The sequence below is a fragment of the Gopherus flavomarginatus genome, chromosome 23 (genome assembly GCF_025201925.1).
Source record: "Gopherus flavomarginatus isolate rGopFla2 chromosome 23, rGopFla2.mat.asm, whole genome shotgun sequence".
In the NCBI taxonomy this organism is placed as follows: Eukaryota; Metazoa; Chordata; order Testudines; family Testudinidae; genus Gopherus; species Gopherus flavomarginatus.
Window position 1 is genome coordinate 16,997,340 of NC_066639.1, and position 17,370 is coordinate 17,014,709.

Genomic DNA, 17,370 nt, shown 5'->3' on the forward strand with positions numbered 1-17,370 from the left:
CACTCCCTCCCCTGAGCCGGCCAGGGCCCGCCCCACTGCCAGCCCCTTGAGCCAGCCAGGCTCCCCCTCATAGCCCCCCATTCCCCACCCCCTGAGCCGGCCAGTCCCTGCCCCACTCCCCACCCCCTGAGCCGGCCAGTCCCTGCCCCACTCCCTCCCCTGAGCCGGCCAGGGCCCGCCCCACTGCCAACCCCCTGAGCCAGCCAGGCTCCCCCTTATAGCCCCCCATTCCCCACCCCCTGAGCCGGCCAGTCCCTGCCCCACTTCCCACCCCCTGAGCCAGCCAGGCTCCCCCTCATAGCCCCCCACTTCCCGCCCCCTGAGCCAGCCAGGGCCCGCCCCACTCCCTGCCCCCTGAACCAGCCAGTCCCCGCCATGGGGCCAGTGGGAGCCAGCGCCCCCTAGAGGGGACAGGCCCCTGCCCCATTCTCTGCCCCCCTGAGCCAGCCAGTCCCCGCCCTGGGGCTGGGTGGGAGCCAGCGCCCCCTAGAGGGGACAGGCCCCTGCCCCATTCCCTGCCCCCCGAGCCAGCCAGTCCCTGCCCTGGGGCCGGGTGGGAGCCGGCGCCCCCCAGAGGGGACAGGCCCCTGCCCCATTCCCTGCCCCCCTGAGCCAGCCAGTCCCTGCCCTGGGGCCGGGTGGGAGCCGGTGCCCCCCAGAGGGAACAGGCCCCTGCCCCATTCCCCACCCCCCTGAGCCAGCCAGTCCCCGCCCTGGGTCCAAGTGGGAGCCAGCGCCCCCCAGAGGGGACAGGCCCCTGCCCCATTCCCTGCTCCCCCCAGCCAGCCAGTCCCCGCCCTGGGGCCAAGTGGGAGCCAGCGCCCCCCAGAGGGGACAGGTCCCGTCCCACCCCACTCACCCTTCTCTCCTCTCTTCTTCCGGGAGCGGTCGATGTGGTCCTTGAGCTGGATGCGGACCTGGCGCTCTGTGGGCTGGTCACGGATGAAGGGGAATTTCAGCAGCTGCTCTGTGGGCGGACGGCTCATGTAGGCTTTGATCAGGCAGGTGTCTATGAAGTCGATGAATTTCTTGGACCTGGGGGAAGGGGGCGGACACGGGGTGAGCACTGTGCTAGGCGGCTGGGGCCCAACAGGCCTGCGACGCTCGTCCACAGCCACAGTCGGAGCCTGGGCAGGATTATCCAGGTCCTGGCTACACGAACTGGGGCGATCGGGGCCCAGAGACCCGCACCGGGGGGATCGGGGCCCAGAGACCCGCACCGGGGGGATCGGGGCCCAGAGACCCCAAGCTGGGGGGATCGGGGCCCGGTGACCCCAAGCTGGGGGGATCCAGGCCCGGCTAGGCAGTGCGGGTGGCAGGACGAGGCTCTGGCCTTGCTGCGGAACGTACCATTTCTTGGACTTGAGCTTGGGCGGTGGGTTGCGGGGGATGAGGAAGAGCGCTCGCATCGGGTGCATGTCGCACAGAGCTGGGGAGAGAGACATGGTCACATGGGGGCTGCACCCCCTCACTAGCCCCATGGTCCCCTCAGCATGCCCTGCCCCATGCTCACAACGGTCATGGCCCCACGCCGATCCTTACATCCCCTAGCCCTAGTGGGGATCGACCCAGGAGTCCTGGCTCCCAGCCCCCTGTTCTAACCACCAGCCCCTACTCCCCCCCCACAGCTGGGAAAGGAACCCTGGAGTCTTGGCTCCCAGCCCCCCCTGCTCTAACCAACAGCCCCCACTACCCTCCCAGAGCCGGGGAGAGAACCCAGGAGTCCTGGCTCCCAGCCCCTCTGTTCTAACCACCAGCCCCCACTCCCCTCCCACAGCTGGGAAAGGAACCCAGGAGTCCTGGCTCGCAGCCCTCCTGCTTCAACGTACCAGCCCCCACTCCCCTCCCAGAGCCAGGGAGAGAACCCAGGAGTCCTGGCTCCCAGCCCCCTGTTCTAACCACCAGCCCCTACTCCCCCCCCACAGCTGGGAAAGGAACCCTGGAGTCTTGGCTCCCAGCCCCCCCTGCTCTAACCAACAGCCCCCACTACCCTCCCAGAGCCGGGAAGAGAACCCAGGAGTCCTGGCTCCCAGCCCCCCCTGCTCTGACCCCCCAGCCCCCACTCCCCTCCCAGAGCCGGGGAGAGAACCCAGGAATCCTGGCTCCATCCCCGCTGCTCTAACCACCAGCCCCCACTCCCCTCCCAGAGCCGGGGAGAACCCAGGAGTCCTAGCTCCCAGCCCCCCTGCTCTGACCCACCAGCCCCCACTCCCCTCCCAGAGCCGGGGAGAGAACCCAGGAATCCTGGCTCCCAGCCCCCCCTCCTCTCCCAGAGCCAGGAAGAGAACCCAGGAGAGCTAGCGCCTCCCCCCGCTCCCCCCAGGTTTCAAGCCCCCCAAGGGGGGTGCGTGGCTGATCTGGGCGCAGCAAGCCTGGCACTTACGTGGTGCTCCCTCAGCCATCTCGATAGCAGTGATGCCCAGGGACCAGATGTCGCTCTGCAGAGAGAAAGGGGGGATGGGTTGGGAATGGGGATCTCCCTGCACCCCCATGGCTCCAGGTTGCAGCTGGGGAGGGGGTGGGCAGCACCTTTGCCCGCAGGGGGGACGGGGCTGTGGGGGAGCAAGAGGCCAGAGTCGGGGGTACCCAGGGGCATCGGCGTGTGTCTGTGGGGATCGGGGGGGGAGGGATCAAAGTGGGTGGGGCGGGGATTGGGACGACTGGGATACGGAGAATCCAGAGGGGGTCAAAACTGGGGGAGGAACCTGGGGGATCAGAGTGGGGGGAGGACACTGGGGGAGTGGGCAGGGGTCCCAGAGAGGTTTGGATGTGGGGAACCAGGGGATCAGAGTGGGGGGAGGACACTGGGGGATGGAGGTGGAGGGTCCTGGGGGGGCTGGGATGTGGGCAACCAGAAGAATCAGAGTGGGGGAGAACCCAGGGGGGATCAGAGTGGAGGGAGGGTCCCAGGGGGGCTGGGGTGTGGGGAACCAGGAGGATCAGAGTGGAGTAGGACCCAGGGGGATCAGAGTGGGAGGAGGATGCTGGGGGGATTGGGGGGGTCCAAAAGGGGTTCAGATGTGGAGAACCAAGGGGATCAGAGTGCGGGGAGGACACTGGGGGGATTGGGGGGGTCCAAAAGGGGCTGGGATGTGGGGAACCAGGGGGATCAGAGTGGGGGGAGGACACTGGGGGGATAGGGGGCTCCCAGAGGTGTTCGGATGTGGGGAACCAGGAGGATCAGAGTGGGGGGAGGATCCAGGGGGATTGGGGGTGGGGGGTCCCACAGGGGTTCAGATGTGGTGAACCAGGGGGATCAGAGTGGAGGGGAGGACACTATGGGGGTCAGGGGTCCCATGAGACCGTCCCCTACGCTGTGTCCCCCCTAGCGAAGGGCAGGGGCGTAGGGATTCAGTAGGTCCAGGGGTTCGCCCTCTGGCTCTGACCTCCCGGAGGTCGGGGGAATCCCTGGGCTGGGGGGGACTCGGCGGGTGAGCCAGCGGAGGGCCCCCCAGGCCCAGCGAGAGGACAGGCACACCCCAGGGCTGAGATCTGTCGCTTCACAGCCCCATCTCCATGGGGAGCAGGGCAGGATTAGTGTGTGGGGGGGGGAAGAGGGCAGTGCTGACCCGAATGGGGCTGGTTCCCCCCAAAGCCAGGCCCTGCGCCGGCTGCAGGGCACCCTGGAGCGGCTGGGCCAAGGTATCCTGGATCCCACGGCCAGGGATCCCCACCGAGCCCCCAATCCATGGGGCCTGCCCTACCCTGTAGTCGTAGGTGGCGTCGGGGTTCTCATCACAGGCGATCACCTCGGGGGCCATCCAGTAGGGGGTGCCGATGAAGGTATTCCTGCGCCCCACCGTCCGGTCCAGCTGGGCGCTCACCCCAAAATCCACTGGGGAGGGAGGAGACGCAGCCGTCAGCACGTGGAGCCCCCCCCCAAAGAGGCAGTAGCCTGGCCACCCTTCCTTCTCCAGCCAGAAGCTCCCCACCTCAGGGCACCGGCTCTCTGCACACTCAGGCAGCGCCTCTGTGTCAGTCCCATCCCCCCGCTCGGAGCAACGGGCTCAGGCTCTCTGCACACTCAGGCAGCGCCTCTGTGTCAGTCCCATCCCCCCGCTCGGAGCGACGGGCTCAGGCTCTCTGCAGACTCAGGCAGCGCCCCCGCACCAGTCCAATCCCCCCCTCGGAGTGCCGGGCTCAGGCTCTCTGCACACTCAGGCAGCGCCCCTGTGCCAGTCTCATCCCCCCGCTCGGAGCGACGGGCTCAGGCTCTCTGCACACTCAGGCAGCGACTCTGTGCCAGTCCCATCCACCCCTCAGAGCAACGGGCTCAGGCTCTCTGCAGACTCAGGCAGCGCCTCTGTGCCAGTCCCATCCCCCCGCTCGGAGCGACGGGCTCAGGCTCTCTGCAGACTCAGGCAGCGCCCCCGTGCCAGTCCCATCCCCCCGCTCGGAGCGCCGGGCTCAGGCTCTCTGCAGACTCAGGCAGCGCCCCTGCGCCAGTCCCATCCCCCGCTCAGAGCAACGGGCTCAGGCTCTCTGCAGACTCTGGCAGCGCCCCTGTGCCAGTCCCATCCCCCGCTCAGAGCGACGGGCTCAGGCTCTCTGCAGACTCAGGCAGCGCCCCTGTGCCAGTCCCATCCCCCCCTCGGAGCAACGGGCTCAGGCTCTCTGCAGACTCAGGCAGCGCCTCTGCGCCAGTCCCATCCCCCCCTCGGAGCAACGGGCTCAGGCTCTCTGCAGACTCAGGCAGCGCCTCTGCACCAGTCCCATCCCCCCGCTCGGAGCGACGGGCTCAGGCTCTCTGCAGACTCAGGCAGCGCCTCTGTGCCAGTCCCATCCCCCCCCTCGGAGCGACGGGCTCAGGCTCTCTGCAGACTCAGGCAGCGCCCCTGCGCCAGTCCCATCCCCCCCTCGGAGCGACGGGCTCAGGCTCTCTGCACACTCAGGCAGCGCCTCTGCGCCAGTCCCATCCCCCCCCTCGGAGTGCCGGGCTCAGGCTCTCTGCAGACTCAGGCAGCGCCTCTGTGCCAGTCCCATCCCCCCCCTCGGAGCGACGGGCTCAGGCTCTCTGCACACTCAGGCAGCGCCTCTGCGCCAATCCCATCCCCCCCTCAGAGCAACGGGCTCAGGCTCTCTGCAGACTCAGGCAGCGCCCCTGCACCAGTCCCATCCCCCCCCTCGGAGTGCCGGGCTCAGGCTCTCTGCACACTCAGGCAGCGCCCCTGCGCCAGTCCCATCCCCCCGCTCAGAGCGACGGGCTCAGGCTCTCTGCACACTCAGGCAGCGCCCCTGCGCCAGTCCCATCCGCCCGCTCGGAGCGCCGGGCTCAGGCTCTCTGCAGACTCAGGCAGCGCCCCTGCACCAGTCCCATCCCCCTCTCAGAGCAATGGGCTCAGGCTCTCTGCAGACTCAGGCAGCGCCCCCGTGCCAGTCCCATCCCCCCGCTCGGAGCGTCGGGCTCAGGCTCTCTGCAGACTCAGGCAGCGCCTCTGTGCCAGTCCCATCCCCCCGCTCGGAGCGCCGGGCTCAGGCTCTCTGCAGACTCAGGCAGCGCCCCTGCACCAGTCCCATCCCCCACTCGGAGTGCCGGGCTCAGGCTCTCTGCAGACTCAGGCAGCGCCCCTGCACCAGTCCCATCCCCCACTCGGAGTGCCGGGCTCAGGCTCTCTGCACACTCAGGCAGCGCCTCTGCGCCAGTCCCATCCCCCCCTCGGAGCAACGGGCTCAGGCTCTCTGCAGACTCAGGCAGCGCCTCTGCACCAGTCCCATCCCCCGCTCAGAGCAACGGGCTCAGGCTCTCTGCACACTCAGGCAGCGCCTCTGCGCCAGTCCCATCCCCCCGCTCGGAGCGACGGGCTCAGGCTCTCTGCAGACTCAGGGAGCGCCCCTACGCCAGTCCCATCCCCTGCTCGGAGCGACGGGCTCAGGCTCTCTGCAGACTCAGGCAGCGCCTCTGCACCAGTCCCATCCCCCCCTCAGAGCGACGGGCTCAGGCTCTCTGCAGACTCAGGCAGCGCCCCCGCACCAGTCCCATCCCCCCTCAGAGCAACGGGCTCAGGCTCTCTGCAGACTCAGGCAGCGCCCCTGCGCCAGTCCCATCCCCCCCCTCGGAGCGCCGGGCTCAGGCTCTCTGCAGACTCAGGCAGCGCCCCTGCGCCAGTCCCATCCCCCCCTCGGAGCGACGGGCTCAGGCTCTCTGCAGACTCAGGCAGCGCCTCTGTGCCAGTCTCATCCCCCCGCTCGGAGCGACGGGCTCAGGCTCTCTGCAGAGTCAGGCAGCGCCCCTGCGCCAGTCCCATCCCCCCCTCAGAGCGACGGGCTCAGGCTCTCTGCAGACTCAGGCAGCGCCCCTGCGCCAGTCCCATCCCCCCCCTCGGAGCGCCGGGCTCAGGCTCTCTGCAGACTCAGGCAGCGCCTCTGTGCCAGTCCCATCCCCCCCTCGGAGCGACGGGCTCAGGCTCTCTGCAGACTCAGGCAGCGCCCCTGCGCCAGTCCCATCCCCCCCCTCAGAGCGACGGGCTCAGGCTCTCTGCAGACTCAGGCAGCGCCTCTGCGCCAGTCCCATCCCCCCCCTCGGAGCGCCGGGCTCAGGCTCTCTGCAGACTCAGGCAGCGCCCCTGAGCCAGTCCCATCCCCCCCTCGGAGCGACAGGCTCAGGCTCTCTGCAGACTCAGGCAGCGCCCCTGCGCCAGTCCCATCCCCCCCCTCGGAGCGACGGGCTCAGGCTCTCTGCACACTCAGGCAGCGCCTCTGCGCCAGTCCCATCCCCCCCCTCGGAGCGACGGGCTCAGGCTCTCTGCAGACTCAGGCAGCGCCCCTGCGCCAGTCCCATCCCCCCCCTCAGAGCAATGGGCTCAGGCTCTCTGCAGACTCAGGCAGCGCCCCTGCGCCAGTCCCATCCCCCCCCTCGGAGCGCCGGGCTCAGGCTCTCTGCAGACTCAGGCAGCGCCTCTGTGCCAGTCCCATCCCCCCCTCGGAGTGCCGGGCTCAGGCTCTCTGCAGACTCAGGCAGCGCCTCTGTGCCAGTCCCATCCCCCCCTCAGAGCGACAGGCTCAGGCTCTCTGCAGACTCAGGCAGCGCCCCTGCGCCAGTCCCATCCCCCCGCTCGGAGCGACGGGCTCAGGCTCTCTGCAGACTCAGGCAGCGCCCCTGCGCCAGTCCCATCCCCCCCTCAGAGCAACGGGCTCAGGCTCTCTGCAGACTCAGGCAGCGCCCCTGTGTCAGTCCCATCCCCCCCGTCGGAGTGCTGGGCTCAGGCTCTCTGCAGACTCAGGCAGCGCCCCTGCGCCAGTCCCATCCCCCCCTCGGAGCGACGGGCTCAGGCTCTCTGCAGACTCAGGCAGCGCCCCTGCACCAGTCCCATCCCCCCCTCGGAGCGACGGGCTCAGGCTCTCTGCAGACTCAGGCAGCGCCTCTGTGCCAGTCTCATCCCCCCGCTCGGAGCGACGGGCTCAGGCTCTCTGCAGACTCAGGCAGCGCCCCTGCGCCAGTCCCATCCCCCCCTCAGAGCGACGGGCTCAGGCTCTCTGCAGACTCAGGCAGCGCCTCTGTGCCAGTCCCATCCCCCCCTCGGAGCGACGGGCTCAGGCTCTCTGCAGACTCAGGCAGCGCCCCTGTGCCAGTCCCATCCCCCCCTCGGAGTGCCGGGCTCAGGCTCTCTGCAGACTCAGGCAGCGCCCCTGCACCAGTCCCATCCCCCCGCTCGGAGCGCCGGGCTCAGGCTCTCTGCAGACTCAGGCAGCGCCTCTGCACCAGTCCCATCCCCCCCCTCGGAGTGACGGGCTCAGGCTCTCTGCAGACTCAGGCAGCGCCCCTGCGCCAGTCCCATCCCCCCCTCGGAGCAATGGGTTCAGGCTCTCTGCAGACTCAGGCAGCGCCCCTGCGCCAGTCCCATCCCCCCGCTCGGAGCGACGGGCTCAGGCTCTCTGCAGACTCAGGCAGCGCCTCTGCACCAGTCCCATCCCCCCCCTCGGAGTGACGGGCTCAGGCTCTCTGCAGACTCAGGCAGCGCCCCTGTGCCAGTCCCATCCCCCCCTCGGAGCAATGGGTTCAGGCTCTCTGCAGACTCAGGCAGCGCCCCTGCGCCAGTCCCATCCCCCCGCTCGGAGCGACGGGCTCAGGCTCTCTGCAGACTCAGGCAGCGCCCCTGCACCAGTCCCATCCCCCCCGTCGGAGCGCCGGGCTCAGGCTCTCTGCAGACTCAGGCAGCGCCTCTGCACCAGTCCCATCCCCCCCCTCAGAGCAACGGGCTCAGGCTCTCTGCAGACTCAGGCAGCACCCCTGCACCAGTCCCATCCCCCCCGTTGGAGTGCTGGGCTCAGGCAGGGAGAAGTGGCCCATTATAAACCAGGCCAAGGAGATAATCTCTTCCATGGGTGGCTGGTGGAACTCCCTGCCACCGGATGTTGCTGGTCTTCACAGGATTCGAATCAGGACTGATGCTTATAAGGGCTGCTGGAGATAGGAGTGAACGGCAGGGCCAGGGATGGAACCCAGGAGTCCGGGGCGAGTGTCTCTTCAGCAGGAAGGGGGCGTCTGCGCGCTGCCCCTCACTTACCCAGCTTCACCTCGGCGTTCTCCGTCAGCAGCACGTTCTGCCCTTTGATGTCCCGGTGGATCACCTTGTGGGCGTGGAGGTGAGCCAGGCCCTAGGGGCGCAGGAAAAGGCCGGCTGGGACCCAGTCACAGGAACCCAGGAGTCCTGGCTCCCAGCACACCCTGCTCTGACCCACCAGCCCCCACTCCCCTCCCAGAGCTGGGGAGAGAACCCAGGAGTCCTGGCTCCCAGCCCCCACTGCTCTAACTCACCAGCCCCCACTCCCCTCCCCGAGCTGGGGAGAGAACCCAGGAGTCCTGGCTCCCAGCCCCCCTGCTCTGACCCACCAGCGCCCACTCCCCTCCCAGAGCCAGGGGGAGAACCCAGGAGTCCTGGCTCCCAGCGCCCCCTGCTCTAACCCACCAGGCCCCACTCCCCTCCTGGAGCCAGGGAGAGAACCCAGGAGTCCTGGCTCCCAGCCCACCTGCTCTGACCCACCAGCCCCCACTCCCCTCCCAGAGCTGGGGAGAGAACTCAGGAGTCCCGGCTCCCAGCCCCCCCTGCTCTGACCCACCAGCCCCCACTCCCCTCCCAGAGCCGGGGAGAGAACCCAGGAGTCCTGGCTCCCAGCCTCCCCTGCTCTGACCCACCATCCCCCACTCCCCTCCCAGAGCCGGAGAGAGAACCCAGGAGTCCTAGCCCCCAGCCCCCCTGGTGAGAACCCAGGAGTCCTAGCCCCCAGCCCCCCTGGTGAGAACCCAGGAGTCCTAGCCCCCAGCCCCCCTGCTGAGAACCCAGGAGTCCTGGCCCCCAGCCCCCCTGCTGAGAACCCAGGAGTCCTGGCCCCCAGCCCCCCTGCTGAGAACCCAGGAGTCCTGGCCCCCAGCCCCCCTGCTGAGAACCCAGGAGTCCTGACCCCCGGCCTCCCTGCTGAGAACCCAGGAGTCCTGGCCCCGGCCCCCCTGCTGAGAACCCAGGAGTCCTGGCCCCGGCCCCCCTGCTGAGAACCCAGGAGTCCTGGCCCTCGGCCCCCCTGCTGAGAACCCAGGAGTCCTGGCCCTCGGCCCCCCTGCTGAGAACCCAGGAGTCCTGGCCCCCGGCCCCCCCTGCTGAGAACCCAGGAGTCCTGGCCCCCGGCCCCCCTGCTGAGAACCCAGGAGTCCTGGCCCCGGCCCCCCTGCTGAGAACCCAGGAGTCCTGGCCCCCGGCCCCCCTGCTGAGAACCCAGGAGTCCTGGCCCCCGGCTCCCCTGCTGAGAACCCAGGAGTCCTGGTCCCCGGCCCCCCTGCTGAGAACCCAGGAGTCCTGGCCCCCGGCTCCCCTGCTGAGAACCCAGGAGTCCTGGCCCCCGGCCCCCCTGCTGTAACCCCCCGGCCCCCTGGCGGTGGGGCGCAGAGGGCAGGCCCGGCGTACCCGCAGGATCTCCCTGCAGATGTAGGCGATGCAGTCCTCCTTCAGCGCGTTGCCCTTTGTGTTCTTGACCAGGTCCGTGACGGAGCCGGCCCCGCAGAACTCCATCACCAGCTGGGGGGAGCACAGAGTTACCGGCCCGGCCCGGCCCCCCTCCCGGCGCGTGGAGGGGAGAGGTGGCCACAGGAGCTCAGTGCGGCACAGACAGCGCCTGAGCTCAGGGCTGAGCCGCGCCAGGCGCTGCACGGAGCCAGAGAGCTTGTCTGGGAGAGGGCAGCCCCTGCAGGGGGCCCCAGCAGCCAGGCGACCCAAGGGGCTGCCCTGCCCGCCCCGCCGCGCCCCACGTACCCACAGCTGGTCGTCGTTCCCGGCCGGGCTCTTCTTGATAAAGGCGCCGTAGTAGGTGGCGATGTTGCGGTGGTGGGAGTATTTCTTCAGCATGTTGATCTCCTGCTTGATTTCCTCCTCCTCGTCCTGGGGGGGCGGAAAGGACCCGGGTTACGGGGAGCCCCCCACACTGGGATCCCCACCCCCAGCTCTGGGGTGCCCTCAGTCCTGACCCGCAGCCCCTGCTAGCCCAGCCCTGGGCCCCTCCAGCTCTGCTGGTGCCCCTCACTCCCGACCCGCAGCCCCTGCTAGCCCAGCCCTGGGCCCCCCCAGCTCTGCTGGTGCCCCTCACTCCCGACCCGCAGCCCCTGCTAGCCCAGCCCTGGGCCCCCCCAGCCCTGCTGGTGCCCCTCACTCCCGACCTGCAGCCCCTACTAGCCCAGCTCTGGGCCCCCCCAGCTCTGCTGGTGCCCCTCACTCCCGACCCGCAGCCCCTGCTAGCCCAGTCCTGCCCCACCACAGTCCTGCTGGTGCCCCTCACTCCCGACCCGCAGCCCCTGCTAGCCCAGCCCTGGGCCCCCCCAGCCCTGCTGGTGCCCCTCACTCCCAACCCGCAGCCCCTGCTAGCCCAGTCCTGCCCCACCACAGTCCTGCTTGTGCCCCTCACTCCTGACCCGCAGCCCCTGCTAGCCCAGCTCTGGGCCCCCCAGCCCTACTGGTGCCCCTCACTCCCGACCCGCAGCCCCTGCTAGCCCAGTCCTGCCCCACCACAGTCCTGCTGGTGCCCCTCACTCCAGACCCACTGCCCCTGCTAGCCCAGCCCTGCCGGTGCCCCTCACTGCCGACCCGCAGCCCCTGCTAGCCCAGCTCGGAAGCGGTGTGCCTGGGTGCAGAGGAGGGATGCCAGGCTGCTGGGGGATGGCGAGGAGGTGGCAGAGCCAGGCTGGGATAAGCACCCCGGGGGCAGAGGAGGGATGCCAGGCTGCTGGGGGATGCAGAGGAGGTGGCAGAGCCAGGCTGGGATAAGCACCCCGGGGGCAGGGAAGGGATGCCAGGCTGCTGGGGGATGGCGAGGAGGCTGGCAGAGCCAGGCTGGGATAAGCACCCCGGGGGCAGAGGAGGGATGCCAGGCTGCTGGGGGATGCAGAGGAGGCTGGCAGAGCCAGGCTGGGATAAGCCCCCCGGGGGCAGAGGAGGGATGCCAGGCTGCTGGGGGATGGCGAGGAGGTGGCAGAGCCAGGCTGGGATAAGCCCCCCGGGGGCAGAGGAGGGATGCCAGGCTGCTGGGGGATGGCGAGGAGGCTGGCAGAGCCAGGCTGGGATAAGCACCCCGGGGGCAGAGGAGGGATGCCAGGCTGCTGGGGGATGCAGAGGAGGCTGGCAGAGCCAGGCTGGGATAAGCACCCCGGGGGCAGAGGAGGGATGCCAGGCTGCTGGGGGATGGCGAGGAGGCTGGCAGAGCCAGGCTGGGATAAGCACCCCGGGGGCAGGGGAGGGATGCCAGGCTGCTGGGGGATGCAGAGGAGGTGGCAGAGCCAGGCTGGGATAAGCACCCCGGGGGCAGAGGAGGGATGCCAGGCTGCTGGGGGATGGCGAGGAGGCTGGCAGAGCCAGGCTGGGATAAGCACCCCGGGGGCAGGGGAGGGATGCCAGGCTGCTGGGGGATGGCGAGGAGGTGGCAGAGCCAGGCTGGGATAAGCACCCCGGGGGCAGAGGAGGGATGCCAGGCTGCTGGGGGATGCAGAGGAGGGTGGCAGAGCCAGGCTGGGATAAGCACCCCGGGGGCAGAGGAGGGATGCCAGGCTGCTGGGGGGATGCAGAGGAGCCTGGCAGAGCCAGGCTGGGATAAGCACCCCAGGGGCAGGGGAGGGATGCCAGGCTGCTGGGGGATGCAGAGGAGGCTGGCAAAGCCAGGCTGGGATAAGCACCCCGGGGGCAGGGAAGGGATGCCAGGCTGCTGGGGGATGGCGAGGAGGTGGCAGAGCCAGGCTGGGATAAGCACCCCGGGGGCAGGGAAGGGAGGCCAGGCTGCTGGGGGATGGCGAGGAGGCTGGCAGAGCCAGGCTGGGATAAGCACCCCGGGGGCAGAGGAGGGATGCCAGGCTGCTGGGGGATGGCGAGGAGGCTGGCAGAGCCAGGCTGGGATAAGCACCCCGGGGGCAGAGGAGGGATGCCAGGCTGCTGGGGGGTGGCGAGGAGGCTGGCAGAGCCAGGCTGGGATAAGCCCCCCGGGGGCAGAGGAGGGATGCCAGGCTGCTGGGGGATGGCGAGGAGGCTGGCAGAGCCAGGCTGGGATAAGCACCCCGGGGGCAGAGGAGGGATGCCAGGCTGCTGGGGGATGGCGAGGAGGCTGGCAGAGCCAGGCTGGGATAAGCACCCCGGGGGCAGAGGAGGGATACCAGGCTGCTGGGGGATGCAGAGGAGGCTGGCAGAGCCAGGCTGGGATAAGCACCCCGGGGGCAGAGGAGGGATGCCAGGCTGCTGGGGGATGGCGAGGAGGTGGCAGAGCCAGGCTGGGATAAGCCCCCCGGGGGCAGAGGAGGGATGCCAGGCTGCTGGGGGATGGCGAGGAGGCTGGCAGAGCCAGGCTGGGATAAGCACCCCGGGGGCAGAGGAGGGATGCCAGGCTGCTGGGGGGATGGCGAGGAGGTGGCAGAGCCAGGCTGGGATAAGCACCCCGGGGGCAGAGGAGGGATGCCAGGCTGCTGGGGGATGGCGAGGAGGCTGGCAGAGCCAGGCTGGGATAAGCACCCCGGGGGCAGAGGAGGGATGCCAGGCTGCTGGGGGATGGCGAGGAGGCTGGCAGAGCCAGGCTGGGATAAGCACCCCGGGGGCAGGGGAGGGATGCCAGGCTGCTGGGGGATGGCGAGGAGGCTGGCAGAGCCAGGCTGGGATAAGCACCCCGGGGGCAGAGGAGGGATGCCAGGCTGCTGGGGGATGGCGAGGAGGTGGCAGAGCCAGGCTGGGATAAGCACCCCGGGGGCAGAGGAGGGATCCCAGGCTGCTGGGGGATGGCGAGGAGGTGGCAGAGCCAGGCTGGGATAAGCCCCCCGGGGGCAGAGGAGGGATGCCAGGCTGCTGGGGGATGGCGAGGAGGCTGGCAGAGCCAGGCTGGGATAAGCCCCCCGGGGGCAGAGGAGGGATGCCAGGCTGCTGGGGGATGGCGAGGAGGCTGGCAGAGCCAGGCTGGGATAAGCACCCCGGGGGCAGGGGAGGGATGCCAGGCTGCTGGGGGATGGCGAGGAGGCTGGCAGAGCCAGGCTGGGATAAGCACCCCGGGGGCAGAGGAGGGATGCCAGGCTGCTGGGGGATGCAGAGGAGGTGGCAGAGCCAGGCTGGGATAAGCCCCCCGGGGGCAGGGGAGGGATGCCAGGCTGCTGGGGGATGGCGAGGAGGCTGGCAGAGCCAGGCTGGGATAAGCACCCCGGGGGCAGAGGAGGGATGCCAGGCTGCTGGGGGATGCAGAGGAGGCTGGCAGAGCCAGGCTGGGATAAGCACCCCGGGGGCAGAGGAGGGATGCCAGGCTGCTGGGGGATGGCGAGGAGGTGGCAGAGCCAGGCTGGGATAAGCACCCCGGGGGCAGGGGAGGGATGCCAGGCTGCTGGGGGATGGCGAGGAGGCTGGCAGAGCCAGGCTGGGATAAGCACCCCGGGGGCAGGGGAGGGATGCCAGGCTGCTGGGGGATGCAGAGGAGGCTGGCAGAGCCAGGCTGGGACAAGCACCCCGGGGGCAGAGGAGGGATGCCAGGCTGCTGGGGGATGCAGAGGAGGTGGCAGAGCCAGGCTGGGATAAGCACCCCGGGGGCAGAGGAGGGATGCCAGGCTGCTGGGGGATGGCGAGGAGGCTGGCAGAGCCAGGCTGGGATAAGCACCCCGGGGGCAGAGGAGGGATGCCAGGCTGCTGGGGGATGCAGAGGAGGCTGGCAGAGCCAGGCTGGGATAAGCCCCCCGGGGGCAGAGGAGGGATGCCAGGCTGCTGGGGGATGCAGAGGAGGCTGGCAGAGCCAGGCTGGGATAAGCACCCCGGGGGCAGAGGAGGGATGCCAGGCTGCTGGGGGATGCAGAGGAGGCTGGCAGAGCCAGGCTGGGATAAGCACCCCGGGGGCAGGGGAGGGATGCCAGGCTGCTGGGGGATGGGAGGGCTGCAGAGCCAATGGGGCTGAGGCGGGAGGCAGGACACCCCCAGGGAAGGGCAGGGGGCAGCTGCTGCACTGCCATATAGGCGAGGTCCCAGGGACTGATGTTGGGACGCCCCCCACCCCAATCCTTCTTACCTCGGTGACGTCCATGACTTTGATGGCTGCCAGCTGCCCTGTCTTGACATGGCGGCCCTGGGGAGGCAAAGGCGCGGGGGGTCAGCCCTTGAGCGTGGGGTGCAGAGGGGCGGCAGGGGAGCTCCGCTGGCACAGCACTCGGACCCAGCTCTGGGGTCCTGGCCAGCGGAACTGACCGCCACTGGATCTCCACGGCAATGGACAGTAGCAGGCTCTGGGGCAGAGCTGACCCTCGACTAACAGGGAGCGGGGGAAATCCCCCCACCCCCCTGCACACCATGGGGCTGGGGAACATGTGTGATTAACAAGCCCCCTGGAGATCAGGCCCCAGTCCTGCCAGGCGCTGCCCAGAGCGCCCGCCTGCCCCCCAGCTGAGATCAGGCCCCAGTCCTGCCAGGCGCTGCCCAGAGCGCCCGCCCGCCCCCCGGCTGAGATCAGGCCCCGGTCCTGCCAGGCGCTGCCCAGACCGCCCGCCTGCCCCCCAGCTGAGATCAGGGCCCCTTCCTGCCAGGCGCTGCCCAGACCGCCCCCCAGCTGCGATCAGGCCCCAGTCCTGCCAGGTGCTGCCCAGACCGCCCGCCCGCCCCCCGGCTGAGATCAGGCCCCAGTCCTGCCAGGTGCTGCCCAGACCGCCCGCCCGCCCCCCAGCTGAGATCAGGCCCCGGTCCTGCCAGGCGCTGCCCAGACCGCCCGCCTGCCCCCCAGCTGAGATCAGGCCCCAGTCCTGCCAGGCGCTGCCCAGACCGCCCGCCTGCCCCCCAGCTGAGATCAGGCCCCAGTCCTGCCAGGCGCTGCCCAGACCGCCCGCCTGCCCCCCGGCTGAGATCAGGGCCCCATTGTGCTGGGCTCCACGCAAGGTGCTGTACAGTCAGCAGGGGGCACCAGGCCCTCAGTCACGGTCCAGCAGAGCCACCCGGCCCCACTCCTCACAGGGAAGGGAATGTCCTACTCCCCGAGCGAGGGGCCCAGCACCAGAGATAGACCCCAGGTCTGCCAGCCCCCCGTTCTACTCACCAGCCCCCACTCCCCTCCCGGCTTCTCTCCCCAGCTCTGGGTGGTTAGAACGTGGGGGGGGCTGGGAGCCAGGACTCCTGGGTTCTCTCCCCGGCTCTGGGAGGGGAGTGGGGGCTGGTGGGTCAGAGCAGGGGGGCTGGGAGCCAGGACTCCTGGGTTCTCTCCCCAGCTCTGGGAGGGGAGTGGGGGCTGGTGGGTTACAGCAGGGGGGCTGGGAGCCAGGACTCCTGGGTTCTCTCCCCGGCTCTGGGAGAGGAGTGGGGGCTGGTGGGTAGAGCGGGGGGCTGGGAGCCAGGACTCCTGGGTTCTCTCCCCAGCTCTGGGAGAGGAGTGGGGGCTGGTGGGTAGAGCGGGGGGCTGGGAGCCAGGACTCCTGGGTTCTCTCCCCAGCTCTGGGAGAGGAGTGGGGGCTGGTGGGTTACAGCAGGGGGGCTGGTGGGTAGAGCGGGGGGCTGGGAGCCAGGACTCCTGGGTTCTCTCCCCAGCTCTGGGAGGGGAGTGGAGGCTGGTGGGTTAGAGCAGGGGGGCTGGGAGCCAGGACTCCTGGGCTCTCTCCCGGCTCTGGGAGAGGAGTGGGGGCTGGTGGGTAGAGCGGGGGGCTGGGAGCCAGGACTCCTGGGTTCTCTCCCCAGCTCTGGGAGAGGAGTGGGGGCTGGTGGGTTACAGCAGGGGGGCTGGTGGGTAGAGCGGGGGGCTGGGAGCCAGGACTCCTGGGTTCTCTCCCCAGCTCTGGGAGAGGAGTGGGGGCTGGTGGGTTACAGCAGGGGGGCTGGTGGGTAGAGCGGGGGGCTGGGAGCCAGGACTCCTGGGTTCTCTCCCCAGCTCTGGGAGGGGAGTGGAGGCTGGTGGGTTAGAGCAGGGGGGCTGGGAGCCAGGACTCCTGGGCTCTCTCCCGGCTCTGGGAGGGGAGTGGGGGCTGGGGGGTCAGACCAGGGGGACTGGGAGCCAGGACTCCTGGGTTCTCTCCCCGGCTCTGGGAGGGGAGTGGGGGCTGGTGGGTTACAGCAGGGGGGCTGGTGGGTTACAGCAGGGGGGCTGGGAGCCAGGACTCCTGGGCTCTCTCCCGGCTCTGGGAGGGGAGTGTGGGCTGGTGGTTAGAGCAGGGGGGCTGGGAGCCAGGACTCCTGGGTTCCCTCCCCGGCTCTGGGAGGGGAGTGGGGGCTGGTGGGTTAGAGCAGGGGGGCTGGGAGCCAGGACTCCTGGGCTCTCTACCGGCTCTGGGAGGGGAGTGTGGGCTGGTGGTTAGAGCAGGGGGGCTGGGAGCCAGGACTCCTGGGTTCTCTCCCCGGCTCTGGGAGGGGAGTGGGGGCTGGTGGGTTACAGCAGGGGGGCTGGTGGGTTACAGCAGGGGGGCTGGGAGCCAGGACTCCTGGGCTCTCTCCCGGCTCTGGGAGAGGAGTGGGGGCTGGTGGGTAGAGCGGGGGGCTGGGAGCCAGGACTCCTGGGTTCTCTCCCCAGCTCTGGGAGAGGAGTGGGGGCTGGTGGGGAGAGGAGTGGGGGCTGGGAGCCAGGACGGCCGGATGCTAGCACTCATCTCCCGCAGTATGAATCCCAGAGGATGGCGCTGGGCTCCAGCCCCCGGCCGGCCGGCTGGGTGAGGACTCCTCACGCCCGGCTCCAGGGCAGGCTGGAGAATCTCGGAGCCCCTGAGGGGGATAAAGCAGCGCAGGGCTGAAGGGCTGGAGACCCCCTGGGTGGCTCCCCTTGACCCCTGCGCTGCAGAGCCCCCCCAGCCCTCTGCCATGTGCCTGCATGGTGCCATGTGCTGGGGGCGTGGGCGGCTGTCGCCTAGCAACCGCCTTCTGCTCCTCTGGGCTGGGGATTGATGGGGGGGCGTGGGAGGAGGCCTCCTGCCCCCACAGG

At 69.9% G+C, this 17,370-nt stretch overlaps 1 protein-coding gene across 5 annotated transcripts in view; it reads right to left on the reverse strand.

The window, feature by feature from the left end:
- MINK1 (misshapen like kinase 1) overlaps positions 1–17,370 on the reverse strand; it is a 63,675-nt gene that overhangs the window by 39,767 nt on the left and 6,538 nt on the right. For all 5 annotated transcript variants that reach the window (XM_050933380.1, XM_050933379.1, XM_050933378.1 and 2 more), the window contains exons 2-9: positions 14,494–14,550; positions 10,242–10,367; positions 9,897–10,007; positions 8,505–8,595; positions 3,705–3,835; positions 2,384–2,438; positions 1,351–1,429; positions 860–1,035 (exon numbers count right to left, since the gene is read on the reverse strand). In XM_050933380.1, the coding sequence (XP_050789337.1) occupies positions 860–1,035; positions 1,351–1,429; positions 2,384–2,438; positions 3,705–3,835; positions 8,505–8,595; positions 9,897–10,007; positions 10,242–10,367; positions 14,494–14,508 (784 nt within the window). In that variant the 5' untranslated portion in view covers positions 14,509–14,550. The remainder of the gene's footprint in view (positions 1–859; positions 1,036–1,350; positions 1,430–2,383; positions 2,439–3,704; positions 3,836–8,504; positions 8,596–9,896; positions 10,008–10,241; positions 10,368–14,493; positions 14,551–17,370) is intronic.